Source organism: Macaca mulatta, chromosome 8 (assembly GCF_049350105.2).
Source record: "Macaca mulatta isolate MMU2019108-1 chromosome 8, T2T-MMU8v2.0, whole genome shotgun sequence".
NCBI lineage: Eukaryota > Metazoa > Chordata > Mammalia > Primates > Cercopithecidae > Macaca > Macaca mulatta.
The window spans coordinates 113726245-113749586 of NC_133413.1; the positions used below are offsets into that span (position 1 = coordinate 113726245).

General features: G+C 39.7%; 1 protein-coding gene and 1 non-coding gene across 3 annotated transcripts in view; both read left to right on the plus strand.

Annotated features, from left to right (window-relative positions):
• The window catches only part of CTHRC1 (collagen triple helix repeat containing 1), a 403638-nt gene extending 389199 nt beyond the window's left edge, over positions 1–14439 (plus strand). Inside the window, exons 2-5 of one of the 2 annotated variants that reach the window (XM_001085750.5) lie at positions 1811–2078; positions 6378–6599; positions 8688–8904; positions 13929–14439. In XM_001085750.5, the coding sequence (XP_001085750.2) occupies positions 1929–2078; positions 6378–6599; positions 8688–8904; positions 13929–14071 (732 nt within the window). In that variant the 5' untranslated portion in view covers positions 1811–1928 and the 3' untranslated portion in view covers positions 14072–14439. Of the gene's footprint in view, positions 1–1810; positions 2079–2414; positions 2935–6377; positions 6600–8687; positions 8905–13928 lie in introns of those variants that run through there. The other variant, XM_015145808.3, reaches the window with a different exon arrangement.
• Positions 14440–16199: 1760 nt separating this feature from the next.
• On the plus strand, positions 16200–16306 carry LOC114680559 (U6 spliceosomal RNA). Its single transcript, XR_003732759.1, has one exon. It is a non-coding gene; the product is annotated as a U6 spliceosomal RNA (small nuclear RNA).
• The last annotated feature ends 7036 nt before the right edge of the window (positions 16307–23342 follow it).

Here is a 23342-nt window from a genome sequence, read left to right on the forward strand (position 1 = left end):
CTGAGAACTTGCTTTATGAACCTGGGTGCTCCTGTATTGGGTGCGTATATATTTAGCATAGTTAGCTCTTCTTGTTGCATTGATCCCTTTACTATTATATAACGTCCTTCTTTGTCTTTTTTGATCTTTGTTGGTTTAAAGTCTGTTTTATCAGAGACTATGATTGCAACCCCATACAGGGCCAGTTTCATGGGCATTTGACCTGTGCTGTCACACAGGGCCAGGCACTTAGAAGGACTCCACACACGATTTATTGCTCTGTTGACACCATTTTGCAATTCTGAATAATTTTTTAACAAAAGCCCCTGCATTTTCATTTTGCACTGGGCGGGGCAAATTATATAACCAGCCCTGGCTTTACAGTTCATTTGGATTTTTGCTGCTTCTAGAAGAACAAGTGAGATTTACCTATAATTAGCTACCAACCCAGGAGTGGGCATTCTCAGAACTGCCCTGACCTGCTTCCCTGCTAGACTGCCTCCTCTCTTTAATATCCATCAGCTGGACTCCCCAACGCCTGAAAACCTTTACCGGTCTATAAGGAGACCCCTGCTGAGCTGAATTTGACTTCACAGTATTGCCATCCGTCACAGCCTTGTGTCATTACGGGTGTGGCAAGACTTCTGTTATGCCTGATTCCAGCCAGTTATATATAAAGGATCTCCTGCTCCAACCGGGCCCTACCAGGTGGGTAGCCTGGGCCCTGAGAATGCTTTCTTCTAGAATGGACAGACCAAAGGAGGACGGGGGGGGGGTTACAAAAAGATAATATCCATCAGAGGCAAAGAGTACTCAAAAGTGAACTTCTACCATTTCCACTGGATGTTGATTAACTTCCCCGAGCCTCAGTTTCCTCATTCGTTTATGAGAGTAGCCCAGGAGGCATTAACCCTCCCAACCCGCTAGGATTGCTGAGAGGACAGAGTACGCGTGCAAGGTTTTGCACTGTGCCAAGAGCTTAGTGTGTTAGCACTTTTGAAAACAGCGTTTACACATCATTTGGATCGTGGGACTCTTGGAAAACCTGATGAAACCTATGGTTCCTTCCAGCCCCCGCCCCGCCTCCACCTTCCAGCCTCCAAAAATGTCATCGCCAAAAAACAAATAAAAAGGCTTGCCAGGCCGGGCGCGGTGGCTCAAGCCTGTAATCCCAGCACTTTGGGAGGCCGAGACGGGCGGATCACGAGGTCAGGAGATCGAGACCATCCTGGCGAACACGGTGAAACCCCGTCTCTACTAAAAAAATACAAAAAACTAGCCGGGTGAGGTGGCGGGCGCCTGTAGTCCCAGCTACACAGGAGGCTGAGGCAGGAGAATGGCGTAAACCCGGGAGGCGGAGCTTGCAGTGAGCTGAGATCCGGGCAGTGAGCTGAGATCCGGCCACTGCGCTCCAGCCCCGACGACAGAGCGAGACTCCGTCTCAAAAAAAAAAAAAAAAAAGGCTTGCCGACCCATGCCATAGATTGACGACCCTTGAAGGTGGCTCCTGGACCCAGGTTAAACCACGTGTCTCTACAATGTTCATTTAGGCGGCGCTGTCTTCCCTGCTGGAATCCCCGACCTGCGGCTCCTGACCACGTCCATCCCGCCCCGACCCTGCAGGCGGGCTCTCCTCTGGGGTCTGCGCAGCCCCGCGGGGGTCCTGGCAGGCAGTGAGACTGCAGTGGGAGGGGGCGGGCCCGGCTCTTGGTCCGCCCCACGTCCGGCTCGGGGTGGGGGCTCGGGGCCTATTACGGGATGGAAGCTCCGGGTGTCGCGGGGGCGGGAGGTATTGAGGGAGGGAGAGAGGCGCGCGGGTGAAAGGCGCATTGATGCAGCCTGCGGCGGCCTCCGAGCGCGGCGGGGCCAGAAACTGACCACGTTCAGCTCCTCGGTCTCCTCCTCCGCCTCCAGCTCCGCGCTGCCGGGCAGCCGGGCAGCCGGGAGCCATGCGACCCCAGGGCCCCGCCGCCTCCCCGCAGCGGCTCCGAGGCCTCCTGCTGCTCCTGCTGCTGCAGCTGCCCGCGCCGTCGAGCGCCTCTGAGATCCCCAAGGGGAAGCAAAAGGCGCAGCTCCGGCAGAGGGAGGTGGTGGACCTGGTGAGTCCGGGGGAGCCGAGCCGGACCGCCGCTCTGGTGGAGGGGACCTGGCCGCGTGCCACACGGGCAGGGCGTCAGTCCGGGTGTTGGGGGTGTCTGTCTGTACAGCTGTGTGTCGTGTGTCTTGCTGCGCCTGGGTGTCCTGCTTTTTATTTACAGGTAAAGCAGGACCTTGGTTATGCGTGCAGTGAGTCTTGGAACTCAGAGGCGAGACCAAAATGGGAGGCCATCGTGGAGCGGGCATGCGATATGGGCCCAGTGGGACTCCCTGAAGTACAGGGAGTCTCCCAATAATTTCTGGCCCCAGGGGGACCCCTTGGGAAGGGTGGGAGGGATAGGGCGGCAGTGAGAGTAGGATGAGGAGCTTGGGTAGGTCCGAAGTGGACCTGGGAAAAACCCTGGCCTCGCTGATCCCATGGACTTGGACCTGGGCCAGGGCGGTGCAACGTGTCCTTTGTTGGGGCTGGTGGCCACGTCTGCCTGCGAGAGAGAATAACAACCCCCACAAAGCATCCGTCCAACTCTTTGTAACTTGAAGACTATGAGTCACGTTGGGTCATCTTCCTAGGGAGTATGGGCTGCAATTTACTTTGTTGGACAACCACAGCTGGGACTAGGAATGGTTCAGAGGGTTTAAGGCCGGAAGGGGAAATGAAGGGGCCCGGCGCTAACCCCCTAAGGACCTGTTTTGCGTCTTCTGTTTAAACCAAATGGGCAGTCAGTCCTTACACACACCCTGGGTCTTCGGATGTGGCCGCCCAGTAGGAGCATCACAGTCAAGCTAGGGGAGAAAACAGTTTCCAGGAAACTGGAAATGAACGGCCGTGGTGCTTTCCAGGGGCTCATCTGTGGGAAGGTATGTTTGCTTAAAATCCTTCCCTCTGAAAATCAACAAACCCAGTGGAGGGCGGAGAGGTTCTCTGCCCTGTGATTTGAGGGAGCCTTTCACAGCTACCATAGTCCTTGGCATATCATAAACTTCAGTCTCACTTAAAGACAAACATGACTTACAGGCATTGCAAGACGTAAGTTGGAGCATTTTTTTTTTTTAATTAAAAGAAAGTTTTGAATTTGTTAAGCTGCCATTTTAAACTGAGCTAATATACCAAGTTCCCTGGCAGCTAGTTCTATATTGGATTCAAAAGTGCTGGAAAAAAAAATTCCCCCCATTTCACTACAGCACTTTTTGGTGACAGGCTGTGTAATTTTGCTCCACAAAAGGGAACTATGTGTTCAGGCAACAGTTCTATTTTAAGTGTCCAAATTATTAAAACTGTACCAAATGAGTGTGGTTCATGTGTAGTTTGCATTTTATGAATTTATAGTTATGATACACAAAATGCCCATTTTTCCTGTGAAGCTTGCTATTTTTCCCCCTTCAAGGATTTACAGTACCTGTGGTTTCCCACAACTCTAGCCAGACTTGGAAAACATTTTGCAGTCAGGCTCAGGTGCATCCTGTAGGTTGAATTTGGTTTTGCTGACAGAAAAAGTCCACAGTCATTAAGGTTTCAACAGATTCTATAAAGCAACTTCTTTGTATAGGATCTTTCAAAGCTTTCCTTTCAAGCTTCCACCAAGGTCTGCCCCCTGGTGGCCAACGAAAGAAACAGGGGCGTATATAAGTGCGCTTCCCTTCAACGTTTTTTTTTTCATTCCAGACATTTACTGAGAGTACTGAGCATGTGTTGGGTTAGCATTTTAAAGTAGAAGACTGATGTAACACCTGTGGAATCGAGTCAAGTAAAGTTATATAGTCTCTGAAATGTATCTTTTAGATGAAAAGGTGAATAAAAATTCTCAATATGGCACGATGGACATGTTGGGCCAGATAATTCTTGTGGGGAGTGTCCTGTGCATTGTAGCATATTTGGCAGCATCCCTCGTTTGTACAAACTAGATGCCAGTAGCAATCCCCCCTGCCAAGTTGTGACAACCAAAAATGTCTCTAGACATAGCCAAGTGACCCCTGGAGGACAAAATTGTCGCCAGTTGAGATCCACTGATATATAAGAAAATAAAATTTAGTCGTGTAGCATCTTGCCCTGAGGGGAATAATGGTGAAAAAAATCAAAGAATATCAGAAGCAGTCTTATTCCCATTTGAAATGTATGTCTAAACATTGTATATATCTGCTTGTGAAAGTGAATTAAATTACTAAAATAAAAATAAAATCTAAAACACACCAAACTTTTGAAATATTTTGCACTTTTAAAATACTTTATTTTGTGTGTCTTTGAATACTTTTGTAATTGTTAAATGCTTTTTCTTTTTTCTTTCTTTTTTTTTTTTTTTTACTATTTCTCTGACAGTAAATGAGTAGAATGAGTAGTAGTGTCTTTTTCTTCTTACAGTCAGGAAAATGGCAATGTCAAAGACTAAAAAAATCATTTATCAAACCAAAACTCAAACTGGCGATGGAGAAGCAAATTGATTAGCAAACATCAGTCTAATTATATCGGATTTTTCCCAGATAACTATTGGATTTTATCATCCAATCCCAGATACTGTTGTCAAAAGATAAGCTTTGAAGTTACTTTAATATCTAAGAAACTTTGGTTTTTGTTTTCATTGGAAAGTATAGTTATACCGAATGATAATACTAGGCAACTTACACAATTAGAGGAAATGTTAGAGTAAAAATTTAAATGGATTGCCTTGGGTTTTGGAGTGTCTAATAATGGCACCTTTGTTCCTAGCTGAACCAATTCAGGTGTAGACACAGGAATTAGACAGGTGGAGCACAAGATATCACCTTTACCACTGATCATACAGCATTGGCATGTATGGCTTATGTGTGCTAGGCTGGTGGGTTTGCTAATGCTCTCTTCCCCAGGTCTAGACCCTGAAAGGTCCACCCAGGGCAGTGGACACACTTACCCAGAGTCGCTGCCTTGCACTGGTCTTGGGGGAATCATAGAAATAATAATGGCTGACACACGCAGTGTTTACTGTGTTCCAGGCATTGTTCTAAGCACATTTTATATATTATTCACTTAAATCTCATACAAACCCTATAAAGTAAGACTCTTTATTATCATCCACATTTTACAGATAAGGAAACAGGCACCAAAATGTTGAGTAACTTGCCCTGTCTCACAGAGCTAATGTAAGGTGGCGCCGGGATAAAATCCAAAGAAACTGGCTCTAGAATTCATGCATTAGATGCTACAAGATATCCTTCCCCAAAACTAACATACAGAATCCTAGTCCTTACAGACAGACTGACAGATTGTGAATAGTCCCCTGTTGGGAACTAATGGTCACCTGAAACTAGGGCACTTACTGCTTCTCCTTGGGGAGGAGGGGTGGGATGAGAGGCCAGAAATGTTAAGCACTGCTTCCCCCACTTAAAAACAGGGAGAAGCGGCCGGGAGCGGTGGCTCACCCCTGTAATCCCAGCACTTCGGGAGGCCGAGGCGGGCGGATCACGAGGTCAGGAGAGTGAGACCATCCTGGCTAACACGGTGAAACCCCGTCTCTACTAAAAAAAAAAACAAAAAACAAAAAAGAATTAGCCAGGCGTGGTGGCGGCCGCCTGCAGTCCCAGCTACTGGGAAGGCTGAGGCAGGAGAATGGCGTGAACCCAGGAGGCGGAGCTTGCAGTGAGCCGAGATCGCACCACTGCACTCCAGCCTGGGTGACAGAGCGAGACTCCGTCTCAAAAAAAAAAAAAAAAAAAAACCAGGGAGAAGCAGGGATTTCCATATCCAAGTTGGAGATACTGCCAGTACAAGATAATTATTGACTCTTAAAATTTTATTTTATAATTATGTTCCCTAGGAATTTATCTTAGGGAAATAATTCAAAAGAAGAAAAAGGCTATATGGATAAAAATAATATTCATAAGAAAAAAGGAGAAATAAACTATGTATCCAAAAATAGTGCAATGTTTGCATAAAACTGTAAAAGTCCAGGTCTCTTTGCAAGATAAAGAGTTAGAAGAAAAAAGCAGAATATCAAATTATTTCCACCTTGGAATACAGCTATTTAAAATTGTATATGCTTATAATAAGCAGTAGAAGGGAGCAGGTAAATGAAATAATTTTGTCCTCCTCTGATGTGTGTGTGTGTACCTGTGTGTGTGTAAAGTTTGTGCACTAAAAAATATGAAAGAAATCACAATATTTTAGAAATAATTTGAAAATGAATTCTCTATAATAACTCATCTAGAACATGGACATGTGATATGAAGGGATTCTTGACTCCAAGTGCTCAAAATAAATGCAGTTCTAATCATACTGAGTCTTTGACTCTTAAGTAGTGAGAGTTTTCTTTGCCTTTTCTTTCTCATTATAGTATAATGGAATGTGCTTACAAGGGCCAGCAGGAGTGCCTGGTCGAGATGGGAGCCCTGGGGCCAATGGCATTCCGGGTACCCCTGGGATTCCAGGTCGGGATGGATTCAAAGGAGAAAAGGGGGAATGTCTGAGGGAAAGCTTTGAGGAGTCCTGGACACCCAACTACAAGCAGTGTTCATGGAGTTCACTGAATTATGGCATAGATCTTGGGAAAATTGCGGTAAGTAAAGTTTGAATTATTTTAAAATTGAAGCAAAATTTAAGGGTTTTCATATTTTAGTGTTAATTTTTAGGTGACATTTTATTTTATTTTTTTTAACTAAAAAGACTTAAAGAAGAGAAGTATGTAGCATGTGACTTTTAATCTAAAACTAATGAAAAACTTTATAACATTTCAGAATTAATTTCATACAGATATTTCTAAGACAAATGCATATGATTTTAACCATAGTATCTAAAATACTTTTTAAAAATGCAAACAAAAGAGAGCATATGTGTCTATGTTGGACAGTAAGCAACTTTCCAGTCTTATCCTAAAGTAAATTTAAATTTAGTCTAAGAAATTTTGCCCTGGCTTCAGACATAAAGGTGGGAAACAATTTCCAAGAAATTACCACATTGATCTGGAAGCAGAAGTCCATTGGTGTTTGTCTTTATTCAGGTAGCATGCCCAGCTTAAAACTGCTAAGCCTAAGAGAAGTGAAATGGGTTAGATGTGAGGTACTACAGCGATTATTTTAGGTTATTCTGCAACATTAAGGCTGAGAGGTGGGGAATTACTCAAAATAGCCTGTCTGATAATGTATTTTGACTAATGTTTCAGTCACTTTGATTAGTGTTTGCTTCAAAAGTAATTGGCAAGTCCACTGGCATGGAAGAGAGTTGAAGAAGTTGATGCTATTTATAAGCCTCTTTTCTCTTGTTGATCAACTCTGTACATGGTTCCATATTCACAGCATATTACTTCATGATTTTGCTGCTACCATCAAGCAATTACAAGACATTTTCATTTCATAAAACTCTAAGATTTTAAGATGCACTCTGTATAATCCCTGTTCCTTATCTCAGCTTTTTCTGCTGTATTATCCATAAGAGTTTGAGACTGCCTTGATTTAATTGTTTTGCGATAGAATTTCTATGTAGCTTCCACAGTTATGATGACTCTGACCTTTTCTGTGTTCATGTGTGTTTCTAGAAAGCATTTTGTTAAAATATTCCCTAGTTATTTAAACATCTGACATTGATAGACTGGTTGTTTATAGTTGTTCATCAAAAGTTACCGAGTTCTTTCTAAAAGCTATCCTTGTGGGTTCTGAATTATTAATATATTTTCAAGTTCTTTTTAGCAATGGTCAGGATGGGTATGGGAACCTTCTACAAGTAAATGATAATAGGTCCATGAGCCAATAGACAGTCAAATTTGCAACGACCAATGAGAAAATAAGCAAACAAGAAACCTGGGCCTTATCATTGTGCCATATAGATAAAGACTAAAAACTCTGCCTGTCCTTTACTCCCTCATACTGTTTGCTGTTGCTCGAAAAGAAACAGATCAAGAGTGAATACGAATGGACAGCACTAGTCTAGAATGTAAGTTCCATGAGGGTAGGGATTCTGGTTTGTTAACTGCTCTATCTGTACCATCTAGCACATAGCTGGGGCTCAGTAAGTATTTTTTGAATGCAAAAAAAGAGGAAATATATACATTGAGTTTATCAAAAGTACTAAAGGCTAGCCTTTTTTGGTAAATCTGAAAGATACCCTCAATGGGGTGAAAAGTTCTAAGAAAGCTGCAATTTGATTTTCTTAGAGTTTCTATATCAAAATCTCTTATCTAGCTTGCAGAAAATCTCTCTCCCTCTATAAAAGTTAAGCTTTCTTTTTTTTTTTTTTTAATTTTTTTGAGACAGTCTTACTCTCTTGCCCAGGCTAAAGTGCAGTGGCACAATTTCGACTTACTGCAACCTCCACTTCCCAGGTTCAAGTGATTCTCACATCTCAGCCTCCCGAGTAACTGGGATTACAGGCATGCACCGCACCACACCCAGCTAATTTTTTGTATTTTTAGTAGAGATGGGTTTCACCATGTTGGCCAGGCTTGTCTCGGACCCCTGGCCTCAAGTAATCTGTCCCCCTCGGCCTCCCAAAGTGCTGGGTTTACAGGCATGAGCCACTGTGCCCGGCCGAGTTAAACTTTTTAAATACATTTTGGGGAAAAGGATAGTTAAGTAAAATTCACCAATCTCAAAAGCTCTTTTTAATTAGAATAGAAAATGTTAATTAAATCGTATTTCTATGTTTGTGACAGGAGTGTACATTTACAAAGATGCGTTCAAACAGTGCTCTAAGAGTTTTGTTCAGTGGCTCACTTCGGCTAAAATGCAGAAATGCATGCTGTCAGCGTTGGTATTTCACATTCAATGGAGCTGAATGTTCAGGACCTCTTCCCATTGAAGCTATCATTTATTTGGACCAAGGAAGCCCTGAAATGAATTCAACAATTAATATTCATCGCACTTCTTCTGGTATGTAAAATTGTGACATTGTAAGATGTGCCTCAGATCTAAGTAAGATTAGTTTTGAGTCCCACTATCATGTTGGTTCACTAGCCTACTGTAAAGGTACCTCTACAAGTTTTCAATGCATGGTTCTTCACCCTGGGTTGTACTTCTGCATTACCTCTCGATCTTTTAAAAATATATAGATGCCTGGGCCTTATCTCTGATGAACTGACTCAGAATCTCTAGCCGTAAGACCATAGCTTCTGTGTTTTGTTTGTTTTTTAATATTATACTTTAAGTTCTAGGGTACATGTGCACAATGCGCAGGTTTGTTACATATGTATACATGTGCCATGTTGGTGTGCTGCACCCATTAACTCGTCATTTACATTAGTATCTCCTAATGTTATCCCTCCCCCTCCCCACTCCCCACAATAGGCCCTGGTGTGTGATGTTCCCCTTCCTGTGTCCAAGTGATCTCATTGTTCAATTCCCACCTACAAGTGAGAACATGCGGTGTTTGGTTTTCTGTTCTTGCGATAGTTTGCTGAGAATGATGGTTTCCAGCTGCATCCATGTCCCTACAAAGGACACGAACTCATCCTTTTTATGGCTGCATAGTATTCCATGGTGTATATGTGCCACATTTTCTTAATCCAGTCCGTCACTGATGGACATTTGGCTTGATTCCAAGTCTTTGCTATTGTGAATAGTGCCACAATAAACATACGTGTGCATGTGTCTTTATAGCAGCATGATTTATAATCCTTTGGGTATATACCTAGTAATGCGATGGCTGGGTCATATGGCATTTCTAGTTCTAGATCCTTGAGGAATCGCCATACTGTTTTCCACAATGGCTGAACTAGTTTACAATCCCACCAACAGTGTAAAAGTGTTCCTATTTCTCCACATCCTCTCCAGCACCTGTTGTTTCCTGACTTTTTAATGATTGCCATTCTGACTGGTGTGAGATGGTATCTCATTGTGGTTTTGATTTGCGTTTCTCTGATGGCCAGTGATGACGAGCATTTTTTCATGTGTCTGTTGGCTGTATGAATATTTTCTTTTGAGATCCCCTGGTGATTCTGATGTGCCCCAGGCTTGAAAATCAATGAGTTAAATGACATGGAAAAATAGCCAGTAATGCTATAGAGCAGTGATCTTTCAACTTTGGCTGCATGTTGGGCTCACTTTAGAAACTGTGGAAACTTTAAAAAGAAATGCCCATCCCACCCTTCCAGAGAGTTAGATTTAATAGGTCTGGGTGCAGACTTGGCAATGGGACTTTCTAAATATTTCTTGGTTGGCCGGGCATGGTGGCTCACACCTGTAATCCCAGCACTTTCAGAGGCTGATGCGGGCAATCACTTGAGCCTAGCAGTTTGAGACAAACCTGGGCAACATAGTGAAACCTCATCTCTACAAAAAAAAAAAAAAAAAACACAATTAGTCCCAACTGCTAGGGAGGCTGGGGTGGGAGGATGGCTTCAGCCCAGGAGATGGAGGTTGCAGTGAGCTGAGGCTGCCCCACTGCACTCCATCCTGAGTGATGACAGTGAGTCCCAGTCTCAAAAAAAAAAAAAAAAAAAAAAAAATCCTGGTTATTCTAATGTTCAGCCAAAATTGAGAACCACTGGCTCAGACTAACTGATTTTTCTGCCTTATCCTTTAAAAGGGTGGATACTGTCTGCTGAATTTGTAAAAGAGAAAATTTTTATACTGTTTCTGTATTCTCTGTTTCCACCTAGTATGAGAAAAAAGACATTCAGTGGTCACTTAAACTGTCAGAAAAATACCATTGGGTTGTTTTATGTACTTATGTATTTGTTTGTTTATTTATTTATTTATTTTAGAGACAGGGTCTTACTCTGTTGCTCAGCCTGGAGTACAGTGGCAGGATCATAGCTCACTGCAACTTTGAACACTTGACCTCAAGTGATCCTGCTACTCAGCTTCCCGAAGTGCTGTGATTACAGGCATGAGCCACCATGCACAGCCTGTTTGTTCTATTTTAAGATTCTTTAAAGAAAGTTTATAAAATACCAGAAGTAGAAGAGTTAAAAAAACAAAAAACAAAACAAAACAAAAACTATTAATCTCATCCTCTAGAGACACCACTATCAATATTTGGTTGTCGGCCATTTTGGTTTCTTGAGTTGTGGTGGATGGCACACCATGACGGCACAGCCTGGTAGCATCAGAAAGTGTACCTACTGTTATATTCATATGCCTTTTCATAGAAGAAAAATAAGAAACTGTACATATGGTTAGCATCATTCCCTTAATTTCTTGGAGAGATTTTTCACTAATCTTATACTTAAAAATGGTTGAGGGGAGGGAGGAGATAATCTCACTCTTCCCTTCCCTCAGAAATAACATTTCAGCATTATTTGGGGCTCCAAGTCAGATACTGAACCCCAAAACCAATTTATTCCTAAGCAATCAAGGGCATGCCCTCCACATTTTCCCTCAGATCCTCACAATATCCTTAAAACATAAAGAAGAGATTTTAACCCCCTCTCTTTGCATATTGAGAAACCCAGGGAAATACAGCATCTTACACAGGAAAGTAGAATCAGTGTTCAGGAGAGCAGAAACTGACTCCCTGTTCTCTTGGCTTCCAGTTCTCTTTGTAATCAGATTAAAAACCTTCTTCACTAAGTCCTTAGATACATGCTTCCCATCTAAGAAACAGTCTTTAAAATAAGAATCTAGATATTAAAAATAAAATTTGATTAGGAAGTGATATGTTTAGACAGTAGTTGATATAAGCAACTTACATTCTATTCTGTTATCTTTAAGGTATGTGTTAATATTTTGCTAATGTAAGCCCTTAGGCCCAGGAACTGTGACCTATACATGCATATACTTTATAAATAATTTAACATAGCATTTCCCAACCATTGTGTGCAAACTCATTTGGTGTGATCAGTTGGGTGGAGTGTCACAAGTAATTTGTTATGAACAGTTTTGTATTATTGTGGGTTAAAAGTTATCTCTGTAATAGAATCACTTTCTCTGACATACTGATAGTCTCTCTTAAGGGAAAGGAAAGGGGTGCACTTACAGTTAGCATATCAGAGTATGGCTTAAAGCCTTGATATGCCCATGGGAGTTTGACAAATGGTTGTCATCTGTTACATGGGTCTAAGAGGAAAACAGGTTGAGAACTCCCAATCCAACATATCGTTTTCACTTAACAAGCTATCATACTACATTATCACAGCAAAAATATTCATTCAACATTATTTCATCTGCTAAAGACCATGAAGTGACCATTTGACTCTCCTTAGACGAGGCTGATGCAAGACCCAAGCTTGTCTGATGTCCATAGGCCATAGGGGAAAGTGAACAAGTTTCTAGGCCATGGCTGTTAAGACCTTGGGAAAACATGAGCATTTCTAGGCATTTCCACTTGTCATGGTACTAAGAGTACCAGATTAAATGGGATTGTGGGCCTACTATTTAGTTCCCCCAACTTGGGAAGAGGCCTGAACCAGAGACAGGTCCCTGGATTCTGAGAGACTTGCCTTGGATTTACTCCTGTGATAGTTTAGGTAAGTAGATTGCTTCAGACCTACATCCCTGGGTCTCAGCAGGAATGCACTAACCTCAATCAAATAGGAAGCCTAACCAGTCACATGAAGTCATCCACTACAGTGCTTATATATCAGGATTCATTTTCTTTCTTTTTTAAAATTATTATTATACTTTAAGTTCTAGGGTACATGTACACAACATGCAGGTTTGTTACATAGGTCTACATGTGCCATGTTGGTTTGCTGCACCCATTAACTCATCATTTACATTAGGTATTTCTCCTAATGCTATCCCTCCCCCTGCCCCCAACCCCACGACAGGCCCGGGGTGTGATGTTCCCTGCCCTGTGTCCAAGTGTTCTCATTGTTCAATTCCCACCTACGAGTGAGCAAACTATCACAAGGACAGAAAACCAGGATTCATTTTCTTAAAGAATCTGCCAACCTACAGTTTCTTCTCCAGCTTTACACATACATCAAAGGTACCATGTCTTTTTGCCTGCTAAAATGGTCCTGAGGGATTTTTTTTTTAATTTAAGAGAAGACTTTGGTAAGATGGAATGCAACTTGTATTGTTAGTAGTTGAAAGTCCAGAGGACATGTGAAAAGGTGCATAATTATAATGCATAAAAACACAGAGGAAAAGCAGGGTTTTTTTTGGGTTTATGTTTTTTCACTATGAGGAAATTCTGTGTAAAATGGGATTCCTAGATTGAAGGACTGGTGTAATGATTATGTAGAATTTCTTTTAATGTTATAAAAGTTATTTCTTCTGGTGGGCACAGTGGCTCACGCCTGTAATCCCAGCACTTTGGGAGGCCGAAGTGGGCAGATCATGAGATCAGGAGATCAAGACCATCCTAGCTAACACGGTGAAACCTCATCTCTACTAAAAATACAAAAAATTAGCCAGGTGTGGAGGCACGTGCCTGTAGTCCCAGCTACTCAGGAGGCCGAGATAGGAGAATTGCTCGAACCTGGGAGGCAGAGGTTGCAGTTCGCTGAGATCGCGCCAGTGCACTCCAGCCTGGGCGACAGAGTGAGACTCCATCTCAAAAAAAAAAAAGTTATTTCGTCTACTTGTCTAGCATCACTTATCAGCAGATAAGTGTTGGAAAGCGTTTTCTTTTTTAAAAAAGACTTGCATATCAAATGAAAGTCTTGGCTTTTAAAAGTATATATAGCCCTTCTTTGTTTACTCAAATAAATTGCTGTTTTAAGTTATCTCTGTAACCATGCAATTTCTGGTTTTAAGATTGAAACCTATAAGAACACTGACTGTTAAACTTGTATCATAGAATGGATATGTATACATCTTTTAAAAATATTTATGTATCAATTTAGAAAAAGAGGACTTTATTATGAAAACCTTATCAAGTATTAGAATGTTTAAGTAGCATTACATTAAACAGAATTACAAACTAGCTTTCTAAAGTTATAAAATGTAACTAAAGGATTTTGCTGTTTGTTCAAAAGAAAGATGTAACTTTCATCTTTGTCTTGCAGTGGAAGGACTTTGTGAAGGAATTGGTGCTGGATTAGTAGATGTTGCTATCTGGGTTGGCACTTGTTCAGATTACCCAAAAGGAGATGCTTCTACTGGATGGAATTCAGTTTCTCGCATCATTATTGAAGAACTACCAAAATAAATGCTTTAATTTTCATTTGCTACCTCTTTTTTTTATTATACCTTGGAATGGTTCATTTAAATGACATTTTAAATAAGTTTATGTAATAAACATGGTTACAGACCAAAGTGTGACTTCACACTGTATTTAAATCTAGCATTATTCATTTTACTTCAATCAAAAGTGGTTTCAATATTTTTTTTTAGTTGATTAGAATACTTTCTTCATAGTCACATTCTCTCAACCTATAATGTGGAATATTGTCGTGGTCTTTAGTTTTTTCTCTTAGTATAGCATTTTTAAAAAAATATCTAAGCTACCAATCTTTGTACAATTTGTAAATGTTAAGAAGTTTTTATATCTGTTAAATAAAAATTATTTCCAACAACCTTAATATCTTTAAATTAATTGCCACTAAAATTGGAGTTTCTAGTACACTATATCTGAAAAGTTTAACATAAATCCAATTTGTATTTATTCATTTAACTCTCATTTATATAATTTTTAGTACACGTATAATACGGTTCCATTTTTAAAGGAATACAAAGAGAAAGTGGTATTTATGTGTCAGGAAATATATCAGCACTTTAGGAATTTTATCTTTATTTAACAAAGAGTAACAAAGGATGGATTCTATCCTCAAATTCCTTACCATTTGGTAGAGAAAATCAGACATATATAGAAATGACAATAAATTAAAGGTTAATATGTTGATTACTATAAAAGTGTTGAAGTGGGTGATGTGGTTCAAAGGAAGAGTGATCATTTCTGGCTGAGGTGATCAGAAAAAAATCCATGAAGGCAGTATACATATAAGATTGGTGAAGTTAAGTAAATTCTGGGCTTGAATTGGAAGTAGCTGTATGAACTCATAAAGTACTTTATCTTAAAAAAGCTACAAAACAATAACAAAATCTAGCTTTGTTTACTGAAAAGGCCCAGAAACAATTACCTATCCAGTAATGCCCAGAATGTGATCTCTACACTCCCATTTCCTATTAAAAGGAACTAAAAATCATTGAAGAAATGGGGGATTTCACCTATGGGGCAGGAAATGTACAATATGACCGTGGAACATTTTGTCATACTGGAAAACAAGGCAGCTATGAAAAACAACTCAAAAAGATCCAAGAGCCAACTCCAATTGGTTCTCACTGTTAAAGATGATACAATTTAAGCATCAATAAAGAGAATAACTGCAATGGTTTAAAACATCAAATATGTTTAAATACATGAGTTCATAATATATTAAAATAAAAATTATTGGTCAACTTACAGTATGCCAGCAAACCAACTTGTTACTTTGAAAATTGGTAAATAGAACCAAACATTTCTTCTGCTTTCTCTGTATGTACTGTATCTCTGAGTAACCAAATTGTTGATGAAGGGAAATTTCTCTTTCTAAAAGTATACATACATACACACAATATTATATGTCTTATAGTAACATCACATGTTGGTGGTATAGTTTGTAAATGAAGAAAGAATGATAAAATTCCAATACTACCTTTTTTTCAACCCCTCATGAAGGGACCTAGTAATGAACATCAGTGACTGATAACATTCTCAAAAGAGATAGACCAGCTATGTCCCTCTAATGAAAGTATATAACAGCACTTAGGAAGTAGTTATCCAAGACACAAGCAAGCCAGGATTTGATTTAGCCTCTAGTTCTAACCATTAATTTGTGGGAAATACAGGGGATAGAAGAGCATGTTCATTGACACCACAGGGATATAATCAGCAAAATCCAGACTGTGGGAAACTTGAATGACATAGTTGATGATATTAAATAATTATTATTTATGCCTGGTAATAGTATTGTGGTTCTTTTTAAATAGTACTTTTATCTTTTAGAGATACTGAAATATTTAAGGTAAAGTGATGTGACATCTTGAGTTTGCTTCAGAATAATCTAGAAATGGGAAGTAGAAGGAGATATTATTTCTAGATGAAATAATATTGCAGATAGGGAAATGTTAACCAAGATGGGTAAAAATTTTGACAAGTGGGGAAAGTTGTTAAGAATAGTTTTGGTAGAGGCAAGAACATTAGTGAAAACACTGGGGTATTAATAAAACAGAAATTATGTTTTTAGGTGGGTTGAGCTTAAGTAATGTGTGTAGAAACAGTAAGAGACAAAGGTGGTGTGCTCATTTCGGCAGCACATATACTAAAATTGGAATGATACATAGAAGATTAGCATGGCCCCTGTGCAAGGATGACATGCTAATTCATGAAGCGTTCCATATTTTTGCTGGTACCATTCCTTCTGAAACTATTCCAAACAATAGACAAAGAGGGAAACTTCCCTAACTCATTGCATGAGGCCAGCATCATCCTGATACCAAAACCTGGCAGAAACATAACAAAAAAAGAAAATTTCAGGCCAATATCTCTGATGAACATCAATGCAAAAATCCTCAATAAAATACTGGCAAGCCAAATCCAGCAGCACATTAAAAAGCTTATCCACTACGATCAGGTTGGCTTCATCCCTATATGCAAATCAATAAATGTAATCCATCACATAAACAAAACCAATGATAAAAACCACGATTATCTCAATAGATGCCGAAAAGGCCTTCAACAAAATTCAACACCCCTTAATGCTAAAAACTCTCAGTAATTTGGGTAATGATGGAATGTATCTCAAAATAAGAGCTATTTTTGACAAACCCACAGCTAATATCATATTGAATGGGCAAAAACGGGAAGCATTCCCTTTGAAAACTGGCACAAGACAAGGATGCCCTCTCTCACCACTCCTATTCAACATGGCATTGGAAGTTCTGGTCAGGGCAATCAGGCAAGAGAAAGAAATAAAAGGTATTCAAATAGGAAGAGAGGAAGTCAAATTGTCTCTGCACATGACATGATTGTATATTTAGAAAACTCCATCGTCTCAGCCAAAAGTTCCCTTAGGCTGATAAGCAACTTCAGTAAAGTCTCAGGATACAAAATCAATGTGCAAAAATCACAAGCATTCCTATACACCAATAACTAACAAACAGAAAGCCAAATCAGGAGTGAACTCCCATTCACAACTGCTACTAAGAGAATAAAATATATAGGAATACAACTTACAAGGGATGTGAAGGACCTCTTCAAGGAGAACTACAAATCACTGCTCCAGGAAATAAGAGAGGACACAAACCAGTGGAAAATCATTCCATGCTTATGGATAGGAAGAATCAACATCATGAAAATGGCCACAGTGCCCAAAGTAATTTATAGATTCAATGAGATCCACATTAAGCTACCACTGACTTTCTTCATAGAATTGGAAAAAACTACTTTAAACTTCATATGGAACCAAAAAAGAGCCCGCATAGCCAAGACAATCCTAGGCAAGAAGAACAAAGCTGGAGGCATCATGCTACCTGACTTCAAACTATAACACAAGGCTATAGTAACCAAAACAGCATGGTACTGGTACCAAAACAGATATACAGACCAATGGAACAGAACAGAGGCCTCAGAAATACCACCACATATCTCCAACCATCTTATTTTTGACAAACCTGACACAAACAAGCAAATGGGGAAAGGATTACCTATTTAATCATTGGTGTTGGGAAAACTGGCTAGCTATACGCAGAAAACTGAAACTGGACCCCTTCCTTACACCTTATACAAAAATCAACTCAAGATGGATCAAAGACTTAAACAGAGACTTAGGACCATAAAAATCCTAGAAGAAAACCTGGGCAATACCATTCAGGACATAGGCATAGGCAAAGACTTCATGTCTAAAACACCAAAAGCAATGGCAACAAAAACCAAAATTGGCAAGTGGGATCTAATTAAACTAAAGAGCTTCTTCACAGCAAAAGGAACTATCATCAGAGTGAACAGGCAACCAACAGAATGGGAGAAAATTTTTGCAATCTATCCCTCTGACCAAAGGGCGAATGTCCAGAATCTACAAAGAACTTAAACAAATTTACAAAAAAAAAAAAAAAAAAAAAAAAACCCTATCAAAAGGTGGGCAAAGGATATGAACAGACGCTTCTCAGAAAAAGATATTTATGCAGCCAACAGACACATGAAAAAATGCTCATCATCACTGGTCATTAGAGAAACACAAATCAAAATCACAATGAGATACCAACTCACCCCGGTTAGAATGGCGATCATTAAAAAGTCAGGAAACAGGCTGGGCACAGTGACTCATGCCTGTAATCTCAGCACTTTGGGAGGCCGAGGCAGGGGGATCATGAGGTCAGGAGATCGAGACCATCCTGGCCAACATGGTGAAACCCCATCTCTACTAAAATACAAAAAATTAGCCAGGTGTTCTGGTGCGTGCCTGTGGTCCCAGTCACTTTGGAGGCTGAGGCAGGGGAATCACTTGAACCTGGGAGGAGGAGGTTGCAGTGAGCCGAGATCACGCCACTGCACTCCAGCCTGGTGGCAGAGGGAGACACTGTCTCAAAAAAAAAAAAAAAAAAAAAAAAAGGAAACAACAGATGTTGGAAAGGATGTGGAGAAATAGGAACGCTTTTACACTGTTAATGGGAGTGTAAATTAGTTCAACCATTGTGGAAGACAGTGTGGTGATTCATCAAGGATCTAGAACTAGAAATACCATTTGACTCAGCCATCCCATTACTGGGTATATACCCAAAGGATTATAAATCATGCTGCTATAAAGACACATGAACACATATGTTTATTGTGGCACTATTCACAATAGCAAATACTTGGAACCATCCCAAATGCCCATCAATGATAGATTGGATAAAGAAAATGTGGCACATATACACCATGGAATACTATGCAGCCATAAAAAAGGATGAGTCCATGTCCTTTGCAGGGAGATGGATGAAGCTGGAAACCATCATTCTAAGCAAACTATCACAAGAACAGAAAACCAAGCACTGCATGTTCTCACTCATAAGTGGGAGTTGAACAATGAAAACACATGGACATAGGGAAACATCACACAGCAGGGCCTGTCGGTAGGTGGGGGAGCTAGGGGAGGAATAATATTAGGAGAAATACCTAATATAGGTGGCAGATTGATGGGTGCAGCAAACCACCATGGCATGTGTATAACTATGTAACAAACCTGCATGTTCTGCACATGTACCCCAGAACTTGAAGTGTAATTATATATATATAATTTTTTCTTCTATATATATTTATAATATATATTAAATATATTTATACTATAAAGATATAAATATATATATTTTATATATTTTTATATATAAAAGAATAAATGTACATAAAAATAAATGTATAAATATACATTTATATATTTATTTATATATATATTTATATATATATAAAAGAAAAATAAATGTACATCAGGGCAAAAAAAAAAAAAGAGTCAAAGCTGGTAAAGGAGGCTGAGAAAATACTGTGGAGGCCATGAATGCCAGAGTTATCTGTAGAGCTGTGGAGAGCTATTGACAGTTTGGTGTAGAAGAACATTATATAAGAAAAACTCATTCCAACAGCTGAGTTAAAAAACAAAAGTTAGAGGTACGAAGAGTAGAGGAAGGCCAGCTTAAGAGGCTGTTAAGACAACAAAAAGAAAAAGTACTTAGTCAAAAGATTTGCAAAAGAAATGAATAGGCATTTCCCCAAAGAAGATATATGAAGAGCCCACAGACACATGAAAACATGCTTAACATCATTAGTCATTAGGATAGTGCAAGTTAAAACTATATTGAGATACCACTTTACATCGACCAGGATAGTTATAACAAAAAAATGGAAAATAAGTGTTGGCAATGATATGGAGAAAATGAAGTTCTGATACATTGCTAGTGGGAATACAAAATGGTACAGCCATTGTACCCAGAAGAACTGAAAACAGTGGTACAAACATAATCTTGAACATGAATGGTCATAGCAGCGCTCTTCACGATAGCCAAAACGTCAACACAATCCAAATGTCCATCAACTGAAAAAAAATTGATAGCCAAAATGTGGTGTATGAATACAATGTAATATTATTCAGTCATAAAAAGGAATTAAGTGTCAATACATTCTTATAACATGGATGAACCTCAAAAATATTACGCAGACAGACACCGAAGGCAACATGTGGTATGATTCTATTTATATGAAATGCCCAGAAAAGGCAAATCCATAGAGACAGAAAGCAGATTAGTGATTGCTAGGGGTTAGAGGAGGGAATAATGGAGAATGATTGCTTAATAGGTATATGGTTTCCTTTTGGAATAATATAAATATTCTGAAACTACAGAGTGATGATGGTTGTATAACACTGTAAATACACTAAATTCCAATGAATTGTGCACTTTAAAGTGGCTAAAATGGCAAATTTATGTTAGATATATTATCTACAATTAAAAAAGTTTACTGGAATGGTATGGGCTTTAGTGATGACCATAGGAATAAAAGAGAGAATAGACTTGAGAAACGTCAAAAGTTGCCACTCTAAAGAACACAACTCTGCCTGCTGGGTTCAAGGGATTTTCCTACCCCAGCCTTTCCAGTAGCTGGGATTACCAGTGTGAGCCACCACACCTGGCTAATTTTTGTATTTTTAGTAATTTTCACCATGTTGGCCAGGCTTGTCTCAAACTCCTGACCTCAGGTGATCCATCTGCCTTGGCCTCCCAAAGTTATTTCTTGTGTAATAACCTAAAAGCACAGGCAACCACAGCAAAAATGGACAAATGGTATCACATCAAGTTAAAAAGCTTCTGCAGAGCAAAGGATACAATCGACAAACTGAAGAGACAACCCACAGAATGGGAGAAAATATTTGCAAATTATCCATCTGACAAGGGGTTAACAACCAGAACATATAAGAAGCTCAAACAACTTTATATAAAAAAATCTAATAATTCAATTTAAAAATGGGCAAAAGATTTGAATAGACATTTCTTGAAAGAAGACATACAAATGGTTAACAGGCATATGAAAATGTGCTCAATATTACTAATCATCAGAGAAATGCAAATCAAAACTACAATGCGACATCACCTCACCCCAGTTAAAATGGCTTTTATCCAAAAGACAGGCAATTAATGAATGCTGGTGAGGATGTAGAGAAAAGGGAACCGTCATACACTGTTGGTGGAAATGTAAATTATTAGAGTCACTAGGGAGAATGGTTTGGCGGTTTCTGAAAAAAACTAAGAACTATCATATGATCCAGCAATCCCACTGCCAGACATATAACCAAAAGAAAGGAAATCGGTATATTGAAGAGATATCTGCACTCCCATATTTATTGCAGCACAATTCATAACAGCAAAGATTTGGAATCAACCTACCTGTCCAACAACAGACAAATAGATAAAGAAAATGTGGTACTTATACACAAAGGATCCTGTCATGTGCAACACATCGATAGAACTGGAGCACATTACGTTAAGTGAAATAAGCCAAGCACAGAGAGACAAACTTCACATGTTGTCACTCATTTGTAGCAGCTGAAAATTAAACAATTGAACTCATGGAGATAGGCAGTAGAATGTTAGCTACCAGAGGCTGGGATGGGTAGTGGGGAGTCGGGGGAGAGTGGGGATAGTTAATGGGCACAAAAAATAGAAAGAATGAATAAAATCTAGTATTTGATAGCACAACAGGGTTGCTACAATTAAGAATAATTTATAGTACATTTAAAAATAACTAAAAGAGTATAATTGGAATGTTCGTGACGCAAAGAAACGATACATGCTTGAGGTGACGGATGCCCCATTTACCCTAATGCGATTATTACATGGTGTATGCCGCCTGAATCAAAATGTCTCATGTACCCCATAAATATATATCTACTATGTACCCATAAAAATTAACATTTCAGAAAAGTGGTTCCTTGAGATGGAATCTACTCCTGGTGAAGATGCTGTCAGTATTGTGAAATGACAACAAAGGATTTGGTATATTACATAAACTTACTTGATAAAGCAGCAGCAGGGATGGAAAAAATCAACTACAATTTCAAACAAAGTTCTACTGTGAGTAAAATGCTATCAAACACCACCACAAGCTACAGAGAAATCTTCCATTAAAGCAAGAGTCAATCAATGTGGTAAACTCCATTATCTTATTTTAAGAAATTGCCACAGCCACCCCAACCTCAGCAACCACCAACCTGATCAATCAGCAGCCATCATGAGGCAAGATCCTCCACCAGCAAAAAGATTACAACTCACTGAAGGCTGAGATGATTGTCAGAATTTTTTTAGCAATAAAGTATTTTAAAATTAAACTATGTACAAGGTATTTCTAGACATAATGCTATTATACACTTAATAGGCTACAGTATAATATCAACATAATTTTTATATACACTGGGAAATCAAAAAATTCACATGACTCATTGTGATATTCACTTGGTTGCAGTGGTCTGGAACTGAACTATAAAAATATCTCAGAGATCTCAAAGGTATGCCTATATACTTATAAATCTCTTAATAAATGAGAGGAAATTTATTAGGGGAACTGGCTCACCCAATTACGGAGGCTGAGAAGTCTCACAACAAGCCATTTGCAAACTGGAGAACCAGGGAGGCCCATGGTGTAATTTTCAGTTTGAGGCCGAACCCTGGGAGCTCGGGGCAGGAGGTGTGCTGGTGTAAGTCCAAGTCCGAAAGCTGGAGAATCTGGAGTTCTGATGTCCAAGGGCAGTCAAAGAAAGGTATCCCTTCTCCAGAATAAAGATCACATTCACCTTTCCTCCCTGCCTTTTTGTTTGAATGTGGCCCTCAGCTGATTGGACTGCACCCACCCTCACTAAGGGCAGATCTTCCTTCCTCAGTCCACTGATTTAAATGCCGATCTCTTCTGGAAACACACTCATAGATATAGCTAGAAATAATGCCTTAACAGCTAGCTGAGTAACCCCTAGCCTAGTCATGTTGACATCTAAAATAAACTATCACAGACTTATCTCATTATTACACCTAATAACCGGCTTACAGACTTTTTGCTTCGTGTCCCGGCAACTCTTGAGTTTGCTGGTTTGGAAAGCTTAGTACCCACCAGGGGAACAAAATAGTGGTTCCACTGAGTTGTAGGATGAGACAGGTTATCAGTTTCCTATTGGCTGCATAACAAATTGCTACAAATTTAGTAACTTGAAACAACACAAATTTATTTATCTCATGGTTTCTGTGGGTCAAGGGTCTGGATACAGGTTAGCTGAATCCTCTGCTCAGTGTTACCAGGCTGAAATTAAAGCATTGGCTAGGGCTGTGATCTCATCTGAGACTTAGGATCCTATTCCTAGCTCATGTGGTTGCTAGCACAATCCAGTTCCTTGCAGTTGTGATTAAAGTTCTCGTTTTTTTTTACTGTT